Source organism: Lepisma saccharinum, chromosome 30 (assembly GCF_977018435.1).
Source record: "Lepisma saccharinum chromosome 30, izLepSacc3.1, whole genome shotgun sequence".
NCBI classification, from domain to species: domain Eukaryota; kingdom Metazoa; phylum Arthropoda; class Insecta; order Zygentoma; family Lepismatidae; genus Lepisma; species Lepisma saccharinum.
The window spans coordinates 6559538-6578599 of record NC_139258.1 but is presented as its reverse complement, the minus strand read 5'-3'; the positions used below and the strand labels follow the sequence as shown (position 1 = coordinate 6578599).

Genomic DNA, 19062 nt, shown 5'->3' with positions numbered 1-19062 from the left:
GCGTGTGCAAGTGAGGGTTGCTGGGGATCATAACCTTTCTGAAAATCTTCGGTGTGAGTGAAACCCTTCGCTACTATACTTGTTTTTTTATGGGGGAGGAAGGATAATAAAATCATCCTTGACGCCGACAGATATTGAAAATAAAATGGGGAATGGATCTCGTTCGTGTTTGATTCAGTTTCTTGCTTGTTTGTTTTCGTTGAACTTGATGGATACAGTTGCTACCAGCAGACGAATTTGTCGTGACGCACCCCGATCGTCACTTGCTTCACGTGACTGTTCGCATTTGAGCTTTCTCTTTTCATAACAGCGACATCTGACAGCTGGAAATCGAAGGTTGTACAAGTGTATATGGAAGTTTTGTGAAGCGCTTAGGAAAGCTTTTTGTTTATTTATAGGTTTATTTTACTATTTCCAAACACTATAAAGCAGTGATTGTCATTTAGTAAGTTTATGTGAGCCCTTCAAGGTATTGGAGAATTGTTGATCCCTTGAAACGGATGTAGATTTTGATCAGAGGTGCGTATATATACTTGATTCTTGGAACAGGTTGTATCGTTGGACTCAAACATTATGTTAATCATCTTTGCATGTTGAAATCATTTGAGAAAATGCGTTGCTTACAAGTTATTTTTAAAAGTAGGATATGACATACACTTTTCTGGTATTAAGCAATAAAATTATGCTAATAATTTATAAACACACTTCAGAATTTCCCAACACTAGCAATAAAGCTACTCCATGTGAATATAGATTATTATGTAGAATATTTAGTATTCAAGTTAAAAACAACTATTTAGCATTCAATCAGTCGTTCGTATAAGTTTGACACTCACAAAACTTGTTTGTTTGCACATGTTGTGAATGCACTTGTAGAAATAATATCATCGAGATGTAATTACAACATAAAATAATTTACAAATATAATTACAACATAAAATAATTGGTTCGTTATATCGGATACACATTTCTTCATTTTTACAGAAGAAACTACTGACGGAAATGAGTTTCTCTAAGGTTTCCAACGTTCGTCGAGTTATTTTCTTTCATCGTGCAATCTCTTTGACCCGGCAATCATGTATTTTTTAAGAGAAATATCTCACCGACGCACAAGTGCCATTGCTTTTGCTACGTGAACCGGATGCTGCATACGTTTGATGACGTAACTCCCTGTCAGTGTTTCCAACCCCCCTTTTTTTTAAAATACTATGCTTTCCTAACCTAACCTTATCGGAAATGGTTCGTGGGGCTATCCATCAGCTACCCGTGCATAATGTACAATTTGCATACATGACGAACACGATAGTAGGTATTTTTCGGTGAAGAAGGTTGGAAACACTGCATACCTACAACACTAGTCAACCTCTGCCCGCCATATTATTTGTTACGTAAGCGGAAAAAGGAATAACACAAACCACTATCTATGTGAAGAATTGTGTTTGCTTTCGTGTAAAAAGCATAATGGCACCTTTAACTATGTTCTGCAATACACAATTGGTAAGTATGAACCATGCAAAACACAAAATATCCGATTTTAATGTGTCTCCGATATAACGAACTGTTACCAAATAATTTACAAATAATGCAGCATTAAGTCAAAAAATGAAATTTACATGCTGAGCTTGGTATCAGAACTTCTTTAGTAAATCGTTCGGTAACAGTATGGTATAGGGAAAGCACATTTCACTCGTTCATTTCGTCATTTTTTACATTCGTACTTACCTATTATGCATTGCGAAACATTGTTTAAGGTGGGATTTTTGCTTCTTTCATGAAAATAGCTTCATTTTTCCACATGTCGAGTAATTGTTCGTTCCTCTCACACACGATATGGCTGAGAAATCTTGACTAGCATTGTCGATGATCAGTGGGTTTGCAGTGTTGCAACCTTCTTCACTGAAAAATACCAACTTTCATGTTACTATTTTGTATTTTTTTCTGGGTTCAATAACCCTACGAACCATGTACAGATAGCCCCACAAACCATTCACGGATAGGCCCACGAACCATGCATTCAAGGTTCTGTTAGGTTAGGCAAACATAGTTAAAATTGTTATGTTCTGGCAAAACAATGGCGGGTTTGGAAACATTGACCGGGGGTTACATCATGCAACATTTGGTTCACGTAGTCGAACGTAATGGAAGCAAGCAAATGAATACCTATTTTTGTACACCCGTTTTACTTTTTCAGCTGGATGTCCAGTTGCGATTAGCCTATCTGTGCATAAAGTGGACTTACTACAACAGTACAATCAAACGAACATATTAAATACAGAGTGATCTGGGTTATTCAGGGTCCTGAAATGTTTACCACATACATGTAATGGACAACACAACACATCTTATGATAAGTTGCCATTTCATTTGTAAGGTTTGCGTTTTTTTCTTTCAGTGAATTTCATCAATTAACGGCTGTCCATCATGCAAGGAAATGTGTTATTGCGTTCCTGTCTACATTGATCATGATTATGTATTCTGCTGAATCTCCAAATGCAGGGATGTCCGAGACTGAATTTTCAATTGTGCCGAAGTGTAACTGTTAGACATTTGATACTGGGATACAGTTTGTGCTTCAGAAGGGATCAGTGTAATCGTGCACCACGCTGATGTTGGGGGTGGGGGATAGCGACATGTCGGAGGCCACTGATGTGCCACCAGCTCCAATTGACCCAAACTCTACCCAGCCAGCCATACCCATCGAAGAGGAATCTTTCTGCAAGTGGATTTTGTATATAGAGATAGCTAATTCAAGGTAATGTAATTGATTTTCTGGCCCAAGTTTGTTTTGTTTTATTGCGATTTCATCATGCTAGGAATGCAATTTTTACATGGTTCAATTTCGATGTACGTCTGTTAACACATACTGCGGAGTTTTAGCGATTACTTAAGGTTTTGTTCAATATATACTTTCGTGGTTAGGTTCCCTTAGCATTAAAATAAAGTCCCTAAATGCATTCTACTAAGGTTCCCATTTACTTCTACATTCATTCCCACGCTTCTACGATATTTACTGTTGTTTGTCGAAAGTGCGTAAGGTAATTTCCAAGTTGTTTCTTTCAACGTAAATAACTTTTTTCGAGTGCTCATTACTTTAAGGAAGGTTTAACTTTCGTGTGACAATGATTTCCAAAATTCTACGATAATTCGTCTTTGTGCTAGGAGAAATCATAAAATAATCGGAACCGTTACCGATTTTCTTGGTAAAAATTTACTATTCCACAAACACATGTAACTTCTTTGTTTCGTCATTTTTAACATTTGTACTTACCTATCTGCTTCGCGGAACATTCTTTAAGGTGTATTCAATTTTTTCTTGATGAAAGCAATTTCAATTTTTTACATTACGAGTACTTTTTCTTTTCGTTTTTTCGCTTCCATAAGACACAATATGGCACGTACACCTTCGTAGATTATCGTGCTTGTGTTTTGTTGATTTTCATTGGGTATGCACTGGTTCCAACATTCTTAACCCAAAAAATACAAACATAGTTAAAATGCGGTGAACCATTGACAATAGCCCAAAGGCACATTATGTAACATTAGATTTAGTTAGGTTAGGTTTAGTTAGGATAGGCAAACATAGTTAAAATTTGTTTATCTATGTTTGCCTAACCTTACGTAATGTTTCTTGGGGTTATCATGAATGGTTCAACGGATTTTTGGTTGGAAACACACTAGGTTGGAAACTGCATCCCCAATGAACATAAACATAACACAAGCATGACGTGTGATGATCTACGAAGGTGTATATGCCAAGGGCTATTGTGGGATCTGAGAATTAATTTTCATCAAAAGAACATGAATTTTCGCTATGATACATTCCCCCATGACAGAAAACACCTTCCAGATGTTAGACAATGCTACAGGAACTTATTACAGTAAGTAGTTTCTTTTGTAAAAATGAAGAAATCTGTTGGGGTGATAGTAAATATTTACAATTTTCTTTAATTAACCCTTAAAGACCACATGGAAATCCCAGTAATTTACACGTTTTTATTTTGAAGTGGACTTTGGTAACATACTGTGGCTCAGATAATGGTTTATTGTTTATTTATTTTACTTTGCTTTTCTGCCACTTTTCGTAACATTGTTGCCTTGTAATCAAGGGGTCTCGGATTCGATACACATTGGACACACATAGCGGTTTGGATCTCACTTGAAACTGTAGGTCCAGTCCCTATTAGCCTTTCTCTGCATAAAGTGGTCTTAAAACAAACACAACATGAACTATTATTCCAAGCTCTCTAGATTTATGGGTAGGCTATATATTTACAATACCGGAAGTATCTCCCTCCGATTGCTTTGAAATTACGCATACTCACTAATTTTGGCCTTGTAATCAAGAATCTGCGGTCACTTCCAGAAATTACGTGAACATATTAATGTTATTATTGTCGATACACTATTATGGTAGCCATGTTAGATGATGTGAACAAGTGAAGTTCGCTACCCATTGCATGGAGCGTTGATTTTCATTTGAGAAAATGACATCTTGCATAAGGTGGAAAAAATGTTTGCCCCACAAACCATTCACGGTAAGGTTAGGTTAAGTTAGGCAAGCATAGTAAAAATTAAGGGTAATTGTAATCCTTGCAAAAAATAGTTGTTTTCTTCATAAATCAAGGGTGTTTACTCCGTTGGCCCACTTATTTTGTCTTATTTTGCAATTTCTAGACGTGGCCGCCAAATTTTAACTGCAGATTCGTGATTTGGAGGCCAAATTTAGTGAGTATGCCGAATCTCAAACAAATTGGAGATACTCCCGGGATTGTAAATTCGCTCCGATTAATGATGTGAACATCCCCAATGGTGAAATGTCAGCGTTGTTGCTTTGTAATCAGGGGGTCCCATGTTCGATTCCTGGTGGAGGCAGGATCCCACTTTAAACTGTAGGTCCACTCCCAATTAGCCTTACTCTGCATAAAGTGAACTTAAAACACGATTTCAATAAATTTTGAGATTAGGGGTGGCCAAATCTGGATAATTTTCTATCTGATATCCATATTCGAAATATCCGTTGCATCCGGAATGATAATGATAATTTGAAATACTAATATCCATTATCCAAATTTTGTGTCCAGGCCTAGTACTTATGACTAGGGCCCGGAACTTTCTGTCCCATAAAACTGTAAAATACAGGGTGACAAGAAATAACCCGTACTAATGTTTGTGATTATAAATTTATTAAACCGAAACAATTGAGCAAAACACTGAAGAACAATGACATGGGACCTTAGGAACAAGATGTTCAGCCGGTTTCGAAGTGGCCTCTCTGGGCGGCGATACAGAGATCCAAACGGGCTTTGAAATTTTGGGCGATGGGCCGCAGGTCCTCGGGCGACAATCGGTTCCACTCATGACGCAGCGATTGCTTCAGCGACTCCAAACTGTGGTGGCGTTTAGCACATACCCTGGCTTTAAAATCGACCAGACACTGTAGTCCATTGGGTTGAGATCCGGCGAGTAGGGCAGCCATTCCGTCGATGCGATAAAGTCCGGAAAATGGGTTCTGCACTACGCTTGCATCATTTTCGCCCTGTGGGCCGGAGCGGAGTCTTGCTGGAATGTCCATTGAATATCGCCGAAGTGCTACTGGTCCCAAGGAAGGACGATGTTCTCGAGAATGTCGCGGCGGTACACTTCTCGGTTGATTTTGACCCCTTGATCCACGAAAACCATGGGAATCTTGCCGCTTGCGCAAATTCCGCCCCACACCATGACCGACTGCAGATTTTGGCGGTGTTCTGCAGACCAGGTCCTGTCGTTTCGGTGGTTGTGCGCCTGCTGCACGGTGAACAGCTTCTCATCTGTGAAGAGAATGCGCTCCCATCGCTGACCTGCGGCCCGGCGCTTCAGAGAGCGGCATCTTTTGAGTCGCAGACGCTTGTTTTCGTCCGTGAGAAGCTGAACTTTTCGGAGCTTGTACGCCTTGAGGTTGAGGTTCTTTTTCGCAATTTGCCGCACCGATTCGCGGTTGATCCCGATCTCACGGGCGACTTTTCTCTTGGAGACCCTTAGATTTCGCTAAACTCGCTTTTTGATGATTTTGCGGTTCTGGGATGTGTTGACGGTAAGCTTTCTTCCTCTTCTGGGACAGTCGCCTTCATAGCCGAGCTCCTTGAATCGCCGAACTGTGCCTGAGACTGTCACACCCAGCAAACGAACAATTTCACATTGACGCTTTCCTTGACGTCACAGTTCCAAAATTGCACTGCGTTTGGTTGACATTATGAAACACAAAGAAAGTGATCGTTATGAAGCCGAAACAACAGGTACAGTTACAAAAGACTATGGCGAATCCAATAACACAACAATTATTTGGCTACGGTACACTACATTCTTGGCAGGATACGCCAAACTTTGTATGGGTTATTTCTTGTCACCCTGTATGTATGTGATAATGTCATAAAATTGAAAAATATGTCAGAAAAAGGTAGAAATATTCCCAGTAAATCCAAAAATATGCACATCAATACTTTCGAATTTCTCATAATACGGGATTCAGTATCTTCCAAGGAAGATCGACTAGGGTGGGGTACAGTATTAAATGAAGCCAGAATCCTGCACAACAATGAGAGAACATTTACCCTCAATAATGTTTGCATTACTATTAATTGTCGGTGGGATAAAAAAGGGGGGTATTATTGTTCTATTTTTAGTTGGTAAGAAAAGACTGCATCTGCTTTTAAATTCTTCATTTGTAATTTCCTAATCCTGGTATCGATAATATGAACTATCAGTTGCGCTAAATATATGAAGAAAAATTATAAAATAACAGAGTATATGCAAGTCAATTACGAAATTATACAGAAATAAGTCTTATTACGAGAAAATTGAAGAAAAATGTTGTAAAAACGTGAAATTGGTAAAATATGTGAAAATACGCTTTATTTTCATCAGATATGTAAAGATCTCACCCCAGTACACGATCCAATGCCAAATTAAAAATATGTTATAACATAAAGTGGTTAGAAAATACTTAGTATCATAGACACATTGATAATTTAGATAGTTCTGTGGCGAATTGTTAATGATCTGTCAGCTTATGGTGTGCAAAAGTACAGGTGCCTAAAATGCTTTTTAACGAGGCTTTTTTTTTGTTTTCAGGGTACGAATATGGGATTTGATAATCTTGGTTCCGAATATTTTATTCCTTCTTTTCCTGGCCATTCGTTTCAACAGAGCAAGACTGAAATTGAGGGCTACGAGCAGTCCAATATTCCTCACCTTCTATGGAATTGTAAGTAATATGTCTTTTATAGCTATTTATGATCTTTAATGTAACACTTCTTAGTTCTAATTCTGTACATATTATCTACTATACAGATTGTCCCAAAATAGTGTTTGAACACTAATAACAGCAAGCACGAATGTTTTGTGGTGTCATTTTCCTTAAAGTTGCAGATGTTCAAAATGACCACCATTGGCATGTTATATGCAATCTGAACAGATCGAGGTATTACTTAAGATGACCGAACCCCTCTCCGATTTTCTTCATATTTGACATACTTACTAATTGACACCTGCTAATGACGAATCTGAAGTTAAAATTTGTAGGAAACGTCTAGAAATTGCAAACCATTGACGTGTGGTTAGTTTCGGTTAGGTTAGGCAAACATAGTTAAAATTTGGTGTCGCGGTAGTATCAGGAATATATATATTTCCTTGTAAATCAAAAGATTTCGCGAAAATCGACAGTTTCCATTCCGAAAACTAACTTCTTATTTTTGCTTATTTTGCAATTTCTAGACGTTTCCAACAACTTTTAACTTCAGATTCGTGATTAGGAAGCCTCAATTAGTGAGTATGCCAAATATGAAGAAAATCGGAGGGGGGTCAGGTCATTTTAAGTCGTTCCCAGATCGATAAACAGAAGTTACGGTTTCTGCGGGAAGAGAAGCGTAGGTTGTCTCAACTGCATGCCCCACATCACTCAGTGTCTCTGGCTTAGTGGCGTACACAGTATTCATCACATTTCCCAACAGGTTTTATTTAACTGTGTTAAATCAGGAGATCTGGATGGGTATTCGACTCTTCTTACGTTTCTCGAAAGAACTATTTCTCACCTGCTATTTTGTGTACACTAATGACTACCGCTTGGCAGTGTGTGACAGGACTAAGAACAAAAGAAGGCCTATGTGCTATCACATGCTCAACATAGACAGTGCAGGTTCAAATGCAAAATGTCCAGTCAAGTTATTTTTAATAGTTTCTCTGTTAAACTTCAAAGAGTGTAAACATTATTTTGGGACACACTGTATAATTAACCCCTTCCCTGTGAAATTTTCTGACAAAATATTTTCCCGTTCTGTGTATTTTTTTCTGAGTTTGCGTACTAATATTTTTAAGTAGCTACTGCTTCAGTACAATTCATCCGAATATCATTCTCTTCAGAATAGAACAGGCTTTCAAATGGTACCATGCACATGTGTACATCATGTATGAGGAAAGGGAAATCGGGGATAATTCTGGAAATTTTCCTCCGAAAAATCCCTTTGGTAACTTTGGGGCCCCTTGGACCGGCCCTGGTTATAGGTACCCAATTATAATCTACCTTGAAAAATACTACAGGGTGGCTCAGTAAGTCACTTAACACCCCCAGTACAAGGCCACTGCAGCATGGGACGTGAAAATGGCGATGACCAATCGTTATCAGGCCAAGGGGGAACCACATTGACGTCACCCGCATGGTCGGCAGCCATCTTGATGCCCGCCATCTTGAATTCAACTTCAGAAATTTAAATGGGTAAGATGGTCGTGCGACATATCAAAATGGGCTAGAATTTCACCAGGAAAACAACTGTGACATTTGTTTTCACCTAACTTTAATTGTTGCAGAGTTAACAATACCACAAAGTTATGGTTCAATAAGTCACTTAACACCCCCAGTACAAGGCCACTGCGGCATGGAACGTGAAAATGGCGATGACCAATCATTGCCTGGCCAAGGGGGAACCACACTGACGTCACCCGCATGGTCGGCATCCATCTTGATGCCTGCCATGTTGAATTCAACTTCAGAAATTTAAATGGGAAGGGGGTCGTGCGACATATCAAAATGGGCTAGAATTTCACCAGGAAAACAATTGTGACATTTGTTTTCACCCAACTTTAATTGTTGCAGAGTTAACAATACCACAAAGTTATAACATATGCTCAATATGAGGTCCCTCTTGCGCAACACACACGTGTAATCGTCTCTCCCATGACCTTACCACATTCTGAAGAACCTCAGGAGTTATTGCAGTACAGGCATCCACAATGCGTGTGCGCAAGTGGGCCAGATCCCTGATTTTCGTAGCATACACCATGGCTTTCAGGTGTCCCCAGAGGTAAAAGTCCAATGGTGTCAGGTCAGGTGAGCGTGCAGGCCATTCCACAGTCCCTCGGCGACCAATCCAGTGGTGAGGGAATTGTTGATCCAGGTACTGACGGACTATCATCCCATAGTGCGGTGGAGCACCATCTTGCTGGAACCATTCAGGATAGCTCCCATCCTCGGACAGTAAGGATGGTAAGATCTGCTCCCGTAGCAGAAGCAAGTAGCCCTCTGCATTTAAGTTGCCCTCAATGAAAAAGGGACCAACAAGTCGGGAACCCCAAGTATCACACCACACCATTAGCTTCCCGCCTCCCGTCACCTTGCTGGGATCTGTCCAATGTGGATTTTCGGGTGACCAGTACCGCAGATTTTGCTTATTCACCTCTCCCAACACATAAAAATTAGCCTGGTCACTGAACAGAATCTTGCTACCGACGGCAGGGTCACGTTGCAGTTGTGCTATAGCCCACTCACAAAACTACAAACGCCTGTCTGGATCGTCCTCACTAAGGTGCTGCTGCAGCTGTATCTTATACGGATGCCAGTGGTGGTCACGTACAATCCTTTGAATTGAACCCCTGCTGACACCGCTTTCCAGCGCCAGTCTCCGTGTGCTACGGGTTGGGGACTTTGCAAATGATGCCAACACCGCTACAGCAGTACCCTCATCCGTGGCTGTTTTCGGACGTCCATGTCGCGGCTTGTCATCCACAGATCCAGTATCTTGGAACTTTGCCAGCAACTGGCTGGCGGCCACATGTGACACCGGTTGTCTTCCAGGATTGCGGTTATTGAAGTCTGCGGCAATGTCTCTCCCCTGACATCAATATGATGGCAATCCGTTCCTCACGTGTTAGTGGCATTTTCGTTCAGATCAGTGAAAAAGGAAATATGCTACTCTTGACACGATCAATGCACATCATCTCTCTTTTAAACTTTTATGTAAAGACAAAACACAATCGTAATTCCCATGCCAACCAATACTACAAGATATGTACATACCGGTAAGTCAATATCCGGACATTTTCAGTGATTGGTCTAACAATAAATACCACATAATCACATACTAACAATTATTTGAACAATAAACATTTAAGCAAAAAGGAAAGGACGTGTCACTCTCCCATGAGGAAATCGCCCTTAAATTTAAAGTTAGGTGAAAACAAATGTCACAGTTGTTTTCCTGGTGAAATTCTAGCCCATTTTGATATGTCGCACGACCCCCTTCCCATTTAAATTTCTGAAGTTGAATTCAAGATGGCGGACATCAAGATGGCTGCCGACCATGCGGGTGACGTCAGTGTGTTTCCCCCTTGGCCAGGCAACAATTGGTCATCGCCATTTTCACGTTCCATGCCGCAGTGGCCTTGTACTGGGGGTGTTAAGTGACTTATTGAGCCATAACTTTGTGGTATTGTTAACTCTGCAACAATTAAAGTTAGGTGAAAACAAATGTCACAGTTGTTTTCCTGGTGAAATTCTAGCCCATTTTGATATGTCGCACGACCCCCTTCCCATTTAAATTTCTGAAGTTGAATTCAAGATGGCTGCCGACCATGCGGGTGACGTCAGTGTGGTTCCCCCTTGGCTAGGCAACGATTGGTCATCGCCATTTTCACGTTCCATGCCGCAGTGGCCTTGTACTGGGGGTGTTAAGTGACTTATTGAGCCATAACTTTGTGGTATTGTTAACTCTGCAACAATTAAAGTTAGGTGAAAACAAATGTCACAGTTGTTTTCCTGGTGAAATTCTAGCCCATTTTGATATGTCGCATGACCCCCTTCCTATTTAAATTTCTGAAGTTGAATTCAAGATGGCGGACATCAAGATGGCTGCCAACCATGCGGGTGACGTCAATGTGGTTCCCCCTTGGCCAGGCAACGATTGGTCATCGCCATTTTCACGTTCCATGCCGCAGTGGCCTTGTACTGGGGGTGTTAAGTGACTTATTGAGCCACCCTGTATGGTCTATACGCCTATCTGCCAAGTTTCATTGCAATATCTTCAATAGGCATGAGGGAAAATAATATTTCGCAATCTTGTTTGACAATACTATTAGAAACTCTCAGACTCAAAAGCCAAAAATAAATCACCAACAGTTCAAATAACCCAACACGAAAACAAATGTACATATAGCAACTGAGTAAACGTGGCAGACAAACGAACTCGTGTTTGCACTTTGTCAGCATAACACAAAATTAGTTTACTTTCCTCTGAACTATTACTTCTTCTTCTTCTTTGTGGAGACTGAAAATCGTGACTAAATAAGAGGTCATTCTTTTTTTAATAGCAAAACGTATTTTTCACCAACAAAAAACTTATTATTCCGTTCAACACAGGTTACTTCAGTGAGAGATGTTCGCGGGTGTAATATTACACCAAACACAGAATAAGCTATAGTGAACAAGGGTGTAATATTATGCCAAACACAGGAAAGGGGTTAAATGCAGGATATGGGGGAGGCACAGTTATGATCCAGGAGCACGAAAAGAAATGAAGGGTTGGGGTTAAGGTGACCGGATCCTTTTTTTGAGTCTGTTTCAATTTTTTTAACGTAAAATGGCTTGTCGAAATGTAGTATGTAAAGCCAGAAATATTAGGAAAAGCTGGAAAAAATATCACCTAGCGATTGTTGGGTATAAATTATTTCACATATCAATGTCAACGGTGTGCCATATTGGAGTTTCTTTGTTTACATGGAACGCTCTTTCAGTACAAACTTTGAAAGCTATGTTGATTAATAAGGTGAACTTGAATCACACGTCGTGATTACGAATCCCAGCCTGGACATGGATGTTTGTGAGTGTCCATTCATCAATTTCATCATATCATTACTCATCCTCATCTTTGCAAATTAGCCAAACCTGGCACAAGAAGCGAAGTAAAATAAAGCAGTTCAATCAATCAATTTAATCACACATGTGTAAACTTGTGCAAAATGTTATTTGAAAAGAAGGAACTACTGAAGAAGATCCATTCATTGACTTCTAATTCTAAAAGACTGCTTTATTGGAGTGCAATGCATAGCACCATTATTATATAAGTTATTTACACAGTATTAATATATTTAGTTACTTCTCAAACATACAGTTGTGACGAAACCATTTTTATATTAAAATATGTATATTTTCCCTTCAGATAAATATAAAAATGTCCTGTTTTGTTGTTTTTAAATATCTGATCATCTTAGGGAAAAAACAAGATAAGTCAATTTCCTGTTATGAGTTGTGTTATTTGATCCAAGATGAAGAGTCATTGCTGAGCCATCGTTTCATGCATTTGAATTCGTAGCTTTTCACTTGCATGTCTGTTAACTAGGGTTGAGCACATATCACTTTGAACCAATGCTGATTCTCTTACCGATTTGAACTGATACCAATACTTAAAAATTGAAATGATAACAAGATGTTCAAAATATTGATCAATATTGGTGTGAAAATGTTATTTTCCAATTATATGCATCAATCAGGGTGCGAAATCATTTAAGAGTGGACGGGGGAGAAATATCTTAATCTACAAACCCCCTTCCCCCCCACAAACATACATATAAATTATACGATATACATATTTATAATGTCATTAAAAGTAAATTACTAAATTAAAAATATACTTCCTTTACTAACTGGTTAAAGATGTTAATAACTTATGAATGAATTAGTTTATGTGGTTTTATTATGGTAAGTTTTTAATTATTTTTTGCTTTATGTTAATATAAATCAGTTAGATTTCATAGTTATTATTGTTTTACTTTTATTGTGTGTATTGATGTAGATATGTTAATGATCTCTTGAGAGAAAAAGCATTGAACACTCACTACTAAACTATTTTGTGTATGTTTTCGATATTCTTATTAGTACAGTTTATTTGAAATTAAAAATAATTGCTTTTCTTTTGTTTGTTGTAACAAAAACTCTCCCCCTCACCCCTGGAATTTTTTTGGGGGGGATTTTTGAGGCCACGATTTCGCACCCTGGCATCAATTTACCAAGAAAGTTGCTTTAGAATATTAAAGAATTATATCAGAATATTTAAATAGATGTTATGTAATCAGAAAATCAGCTTTTTGTGCCAAATTAGCGCAAAATAAAAGTGAAGTTTGAAATTTGCATAGTTTCCAGGATACTTTGACACTGTGAAGTGTCGTTTCTACATTTTAGTGGACCCCGTGAAAGACTAATATGCCGGAAATATATCGGCTGGTATCGGTAGATACATTTCAACCGATACTTCCCGATACTGATACATTGGCTGAGGCCTGCCAGTAACGTTTTGCAAATAAAATTTCATTTTTCCAGTGTTCTTTCATTATTGTCGTGTCATTCCCTTGTAATCAAGATTTCTCATGTTCGTTTGAAATTGGGTGCCAAGCGAGCAGATTATATTCGCCGGAATTACAAAAGGGGGGAGGGTTTCCATAATAATTTATATTTTTATGTCCCTGGTTCGTTTACACATATACAGCAAGTGAATATACAACTGGTTAAATGGACAGTACCGTTGTTCTTTAAATCATAACATTCTAGTAGGATATATTGGTTTTTTATACGTAGTTATATATATACATATTTTACATAGCGTTTCCATGTGTGTCTGCATAGACCAAATTACCAAATCTCTAAATGAATATAATTGCGCACCTATGGCATAACCATCGGCACTTCCTTTATCGCAGAGTTAGCATAACTATCTCTGCGGGCCTGCCCTCAGCTTAAATGATATTCCGTTCATTACAAATGTGTTTCCTTACGCCTTCACTCCTTCTTTTGGGCATCAATTATTCAATATGGAAATATCCACATAATCAAAGCTTTTTCTAAAGGGGACTTGGGACAGCAACAGGGGCTGGCTTAACCAGATGCTACATTGTTGTATCAAGTTTAGTCCACTTATTCCCTTGTAATCAAGAGGTCTCGTTCATTTGAAATTCCGAACAGCAAAATCAGAAGCATGGCAAACAAAGACTTCAGTTTTTTTTCCTAACAGATTTTTAATATCGTTTCCAGGTGCTGTCGAATGCCATGATAAGTGTTATTCGTTGTGTTGTGTCCATGACAGTGAATGCTGCAACCACAGTTGGAGATTATGCTGATAAAGTGCTGTGGGTCACAGTGCGGTTCTTCCTATTAGCAACTGAAATGAGCGTGGTAATATTTGGCCTAGCTTTTGGTAAGTATTTTAACTTTCCCCACCGTTAATCTAGTTTGCAGCTTAATTTTCTGATCGTAAAAATTGTTTACGTCGCTTTATATCAAGATATCTCAAGGTCTGATTACAGACACTGATTTGAAGCTTGAACAATCAGGGAATGGATTCATATGTAGTTAAAATGTGCTAAATATGTACATACATACATATTTAGCTCAGTGGTGTATACTGAATCAAAGGTCTGGGCTATGAATAGAAATAAGTTTACCAACTTCTAAGTAATCAGGTTGCCAACTCATAAGTAATCAGGTTGCCAACTCGTAAGTAATCCGGTTGCCAACTCGTAAGTAATCAGGTTGCCAACTCGTAAGTAATCAGGTTGCCAACTCGTAAGTAATCAGGTTGCCAACTCGTAAGTAATCAGGTTGCCAACTCGTAAGTAATCAGGTTGCCAACTCGTAAGTAATCAGGTTGCCAACTCGTAAGTAATCAGGTTGCCAACTCGTAAGTAATCAGGTTGCCAACTCATAAGTAATCAGGTTGCCAACTCATAGGAAATGAGGTTGCCAACTCATAGGAAATGAGGTTGCCAACTGATAGGAAATCAGGTTGCCGACTCACAAGAAATCAGGTTGCCAACTCCAGAATCACCATCATCATCTCACTGATATGAATAGTTTTATTTACCATTTCTGATTGATTTTCTCTTGTATTTTATTCTCTAGACTTCAGGCTATATCGTTTTTTCTTTGGTTTTACTAGTGCAAGTTTCATTCTGCCACCGAACAACGTCAATAACACAAAAGGAGATTAGCAGTGAATTTTTATATTTAAGAATCTAAGTATTCATACACCACAAAGTACAGTATTAGAAATATTTATTAAAGGCCCAGGTACCTGACGTCTGTGGTTTACAAACGATTCCGGAATACACAGATTAGTCAGCTTCCGGTGTGAATTTGTTGAGATATTAGACCAAACGTAGTGGTTACTTCACTGAGTACTTAAGTCTTTGATGTAACAACTTAGGTATTCAATTCACTTGGCGATAAACACACTGAAAAACACTAATGGTGAACACTTAGGGGGAGTTGGGGGGAAAGTACAAATCTTGCTGATACAGAGTTCGACATCTTCAATCTTCTAATCCTCCTGTCGTTGGTTCATAATAAACATGTAGCCTCTCTTCTTTAGTAACCTTTTCTCATGTTCTGGTGGAGATACTGCACAGGCCGATAGTTCACTCACAGTTTTTCACAGCCCGCGAAACCAATAACCAACGTAACACGGATCCTAACCATATCAATGCTTGACTCGGACTGTCTTCTCTGCAACACTCATCAACTGTTCCCCAGAAAAGACATTAACGTCTCTTGCCGCCCTTTTTTGCCCCAGCAAGGGTGGGCCAACTTTTATAAGGGGTGCGTCAAGATTGGTTACAAGGCTTCACAGATAGCTTAGAATATACACTCCTGATTTAGCTATTTTTGCCAAAATATGGAGTTATGTATGGACTTAAAATTGAAAAAGAACTTTTTAAAATAATATAAGACACTACAAGTTACATAAAATACAGTTTTCTTGCATTGACATTAATTGTAAAACTGTTTTCATTTTCTGTTTCCCAAAGGGTCCCGGGTTCGATACCTGGTGGAGGCACATAATGGTTCGGATCCCACTTGAAACTGTAGGTCCAGGACCGATTACCCATACTGTGCATCAAGTGGACTTAAAATACCAAATCAATTAATAACAAAATTTTGTTGTACAAGTGTAGGAATGTGAATTTCCTTCTGTTGTCACTTAAGATGGATTTATATTGACTAAGACTGCATTCAATATCGTAAGTAGTGTTGTGAGTGCATTTCAAATTTGTCAGATTTTCGCAAGAAATTCTCCCAACTCTTTCGGTCACATGGGGACGTGTAGTTATTGCGCGGATATGGAGTATATGTTGAGAAATGTTCTAAAATATGTAAAAATATGGAGCAGGTTCAACTTTATTTCAGTTTCATACATAAATATGTATTTAAATATATATCTGTTCCCTGTTAATAACATTTAAGCTGTTACATAATAGCTTGTATTATTTTTACTTTGCCATTCCATAATTTAGAGGAATGTCTAAAAATCAATGTTTGGGGTGGAACGATCAGTACTTGATCAGCATAGACATATCAGTTATTCAGTAAAATTTTCTGATATATGAGGGCTGGGGTATAAGTCATGGCAACATTTTTTTTTTCGCAAGAATGCAGGACCGGCACAAGAAATTGAAATATGCAAATGAAAGAGAACACTTTATGGAATTGAATAAGGCAGGTCATTGTACCAAGTGCTGGTAATGCAGTGCCAAAGAAAACACATTCAAAATGTTTCATTCTACACGTGTGTATTAGTCACAATGCTACATTGTCAGTACAAAAACAAAAAATGCACAAACAGAGCATCCTATGAACCCTCAAAGTAGTCCCCCAAGAGTGCCCACAACATGCTGCCAATGATATGGGTGGCATCGAATACTATCTGCCTCATCAGGTGTGAGTAGGGACATCTCACGTTTCATGGCAATGACAATTTCCTCTCAGTGTGAGACAGTCTTCCACATCGTTGGCAGCGTGTTGTGGACTCTCTCAGAGAGCACTTTGAGGGTTGGTAGGTTGCTTTGTTGCACCTCTTTTGTTGTCGTACTGACAATGTAGCCTTGTGACTAATACACACATGTAGAACGGAACTACTTTAATGGTTTATTTGACACTTCACTACCACCAATCCTTGGTACACAAGTCCTTCCTTGTTCATACATTGTTCAATTCCATAAAGTGACCTCTTCCATTTGTATATTTCAAATCTTCGTGCTGGTCCTGCATTCTTGCTAAAAAAAAAGTAATTGCCATGACTTGTGACCCAACCTTCGTATCTACTTGGGGCACTCAAAATTGATTGAGACTGGCTGTGCTATTTTTACATGGCATTGTGCAGGTGGAAAACAATGTTATTGCCTGCTAGAGTTGATCTGGGAGCTGTTAGCACTTGTTTCACGCAATGGGCAGTTGTTCCTGGTAGTGTGGTACGTGGCAAGGACAAGTGATTACACAAGTCAAGTGCCCCCATGTTTTTGGTGCAAAACATAGGATTCTTTTGATATCGTCCATTGAGAATGTAAATGTGTTATCTCCAAATTGTAAACAAATCAATATATTATGGCTGTGGTCTATTTAGGATGTAATTGTTTCATTCCTGCTATTGTCTAATGCCTGCATAGAACCAGTATTGATATATTGAGTGTGTTTTTGGATCATCAGCAAAATTTGGAAGCAGCCACGAGAATGAAAACTTCCACAGCCAATGAAACCTTACGACAATTTCCGTCAACCAACCACAGTCACTTGTGAGAGCTGCTTAGAAGTAGTACTGGACTTTGGTTCTTACTTTTGTTGTTGACAGACAAAATTTTTGAATAATAGTGGAATCAAAGTAGTTCATTGATTGAATTTATTTATTTCACTTTGACAAATTTATAATGAAATTGTTTCATTTCCATTTCAGAACATCTACAGTGTTCTGTCTGGCAGATATAGCACTGGCACTCTCGAATCAAAGTTACCGTTGTCTGCAATTCTTCTACGAGGGGAGTTCAAAAAGTTTCCATATTCACCTAGTTCAAAATGTCGAAGAAAGTTGAAACTGGGCAGAAAGATTATGTCAGTCACCACCCAATGTTACACATTTTCCCCAGCATTGCAAACATTTGCGAATACCATCTTTGTAAAATGCTGGAGATAGGCATTTAGCCACACAGATGTGACGTCATTGTCATCTTGAAAATGCTTGCCCCGCAAAAACGTCATATTAGGGAAGAGGAAGAAATCCAAAGGTGCAATATCTGGGGAATATGGAGGATTTCTCATGCAATTTGGCCAGAAGGTCTGCATAATAGTCCCCAGTAATTGTGTGGCCTTTCGGGAGGTAATCCGTTAGGATAACACCACATTCATCTCAAAAACTGATAACATCACCATCTTGGCAGACACTTTGTTGACCTTTGCTGTTTTAGGAAGGGGGCAATCACTGTTTTGAACTTTCTTTGCTTTCAGCAACAACACTACAGGATGGACACTCTTCACCATATACAGCAAACATTTCCTCATGGATTTGTTTGGAAGCTTTGCCTTGCAGATAGAGGAATTGGGTCACGGCTCTGTATTCCAATTTGTCCACTGTCACACCTTCATTCATTGAAGCACCTGGTACGGAAACAGTAATTATTCAACTGCAGTCATATTTGGCATATAACATACACAAGGTTGTACCTATTCAACTTACACAAGTTTGTGTTCCTACGTGAATTATTTCTGTACGAATATGGAAACTTGTTGAACCCCACTCGTATCTGAAATTTCAATAAGTAACTGCTTCTTTTTAGAGAGGCTTCAACATATCAGCCTTTGCAATGATGCAAAGTTTCAGCACGATGCAAAGTCAAACTTTAAATGGTCTGTCGTAAAAAATGGATGTAGAACATTTACATCCTCAGTGGATGATATATCAACTCTGCACCTTAAATGAGCTATTTGGTGGCAGTTGTAAAAGA

General features: G+C 38.8%; 1 protein-coding gene across 1 annotated transcript in view; it reads left to right on the top strand.

Annotated features, from left to right (window-relative positions):
- Window positions 1-329: 329 nt before the first annotated feature.
- The window catches only part of LOC145981886 (transmembrane protein adipocyte-associated 1 homolog), a 63101-nt gene continuing 44368 nt past the window's right edge, over window positions 330-19062 (top strand). The window contains exons 1-4 of the mRNA XM_083115371.1: window positions 330-519; window positions 2393-2752; window positions 7108-7240; window positions 14327-14489. Coding sequence (XP_082971497.1) covers window positions 2607-2752; window positions 7108-7240; window positions 14327-14489 — 442 coding nt within the window. The 5' untranslated portion in view covers window positions 330-519; window positions 2393-2606. The remainder of the gene's footprint in view (window positions 520-2392; window positions 2753-7107; window positions 7241-14326; window positions 14490-19062) is intronic.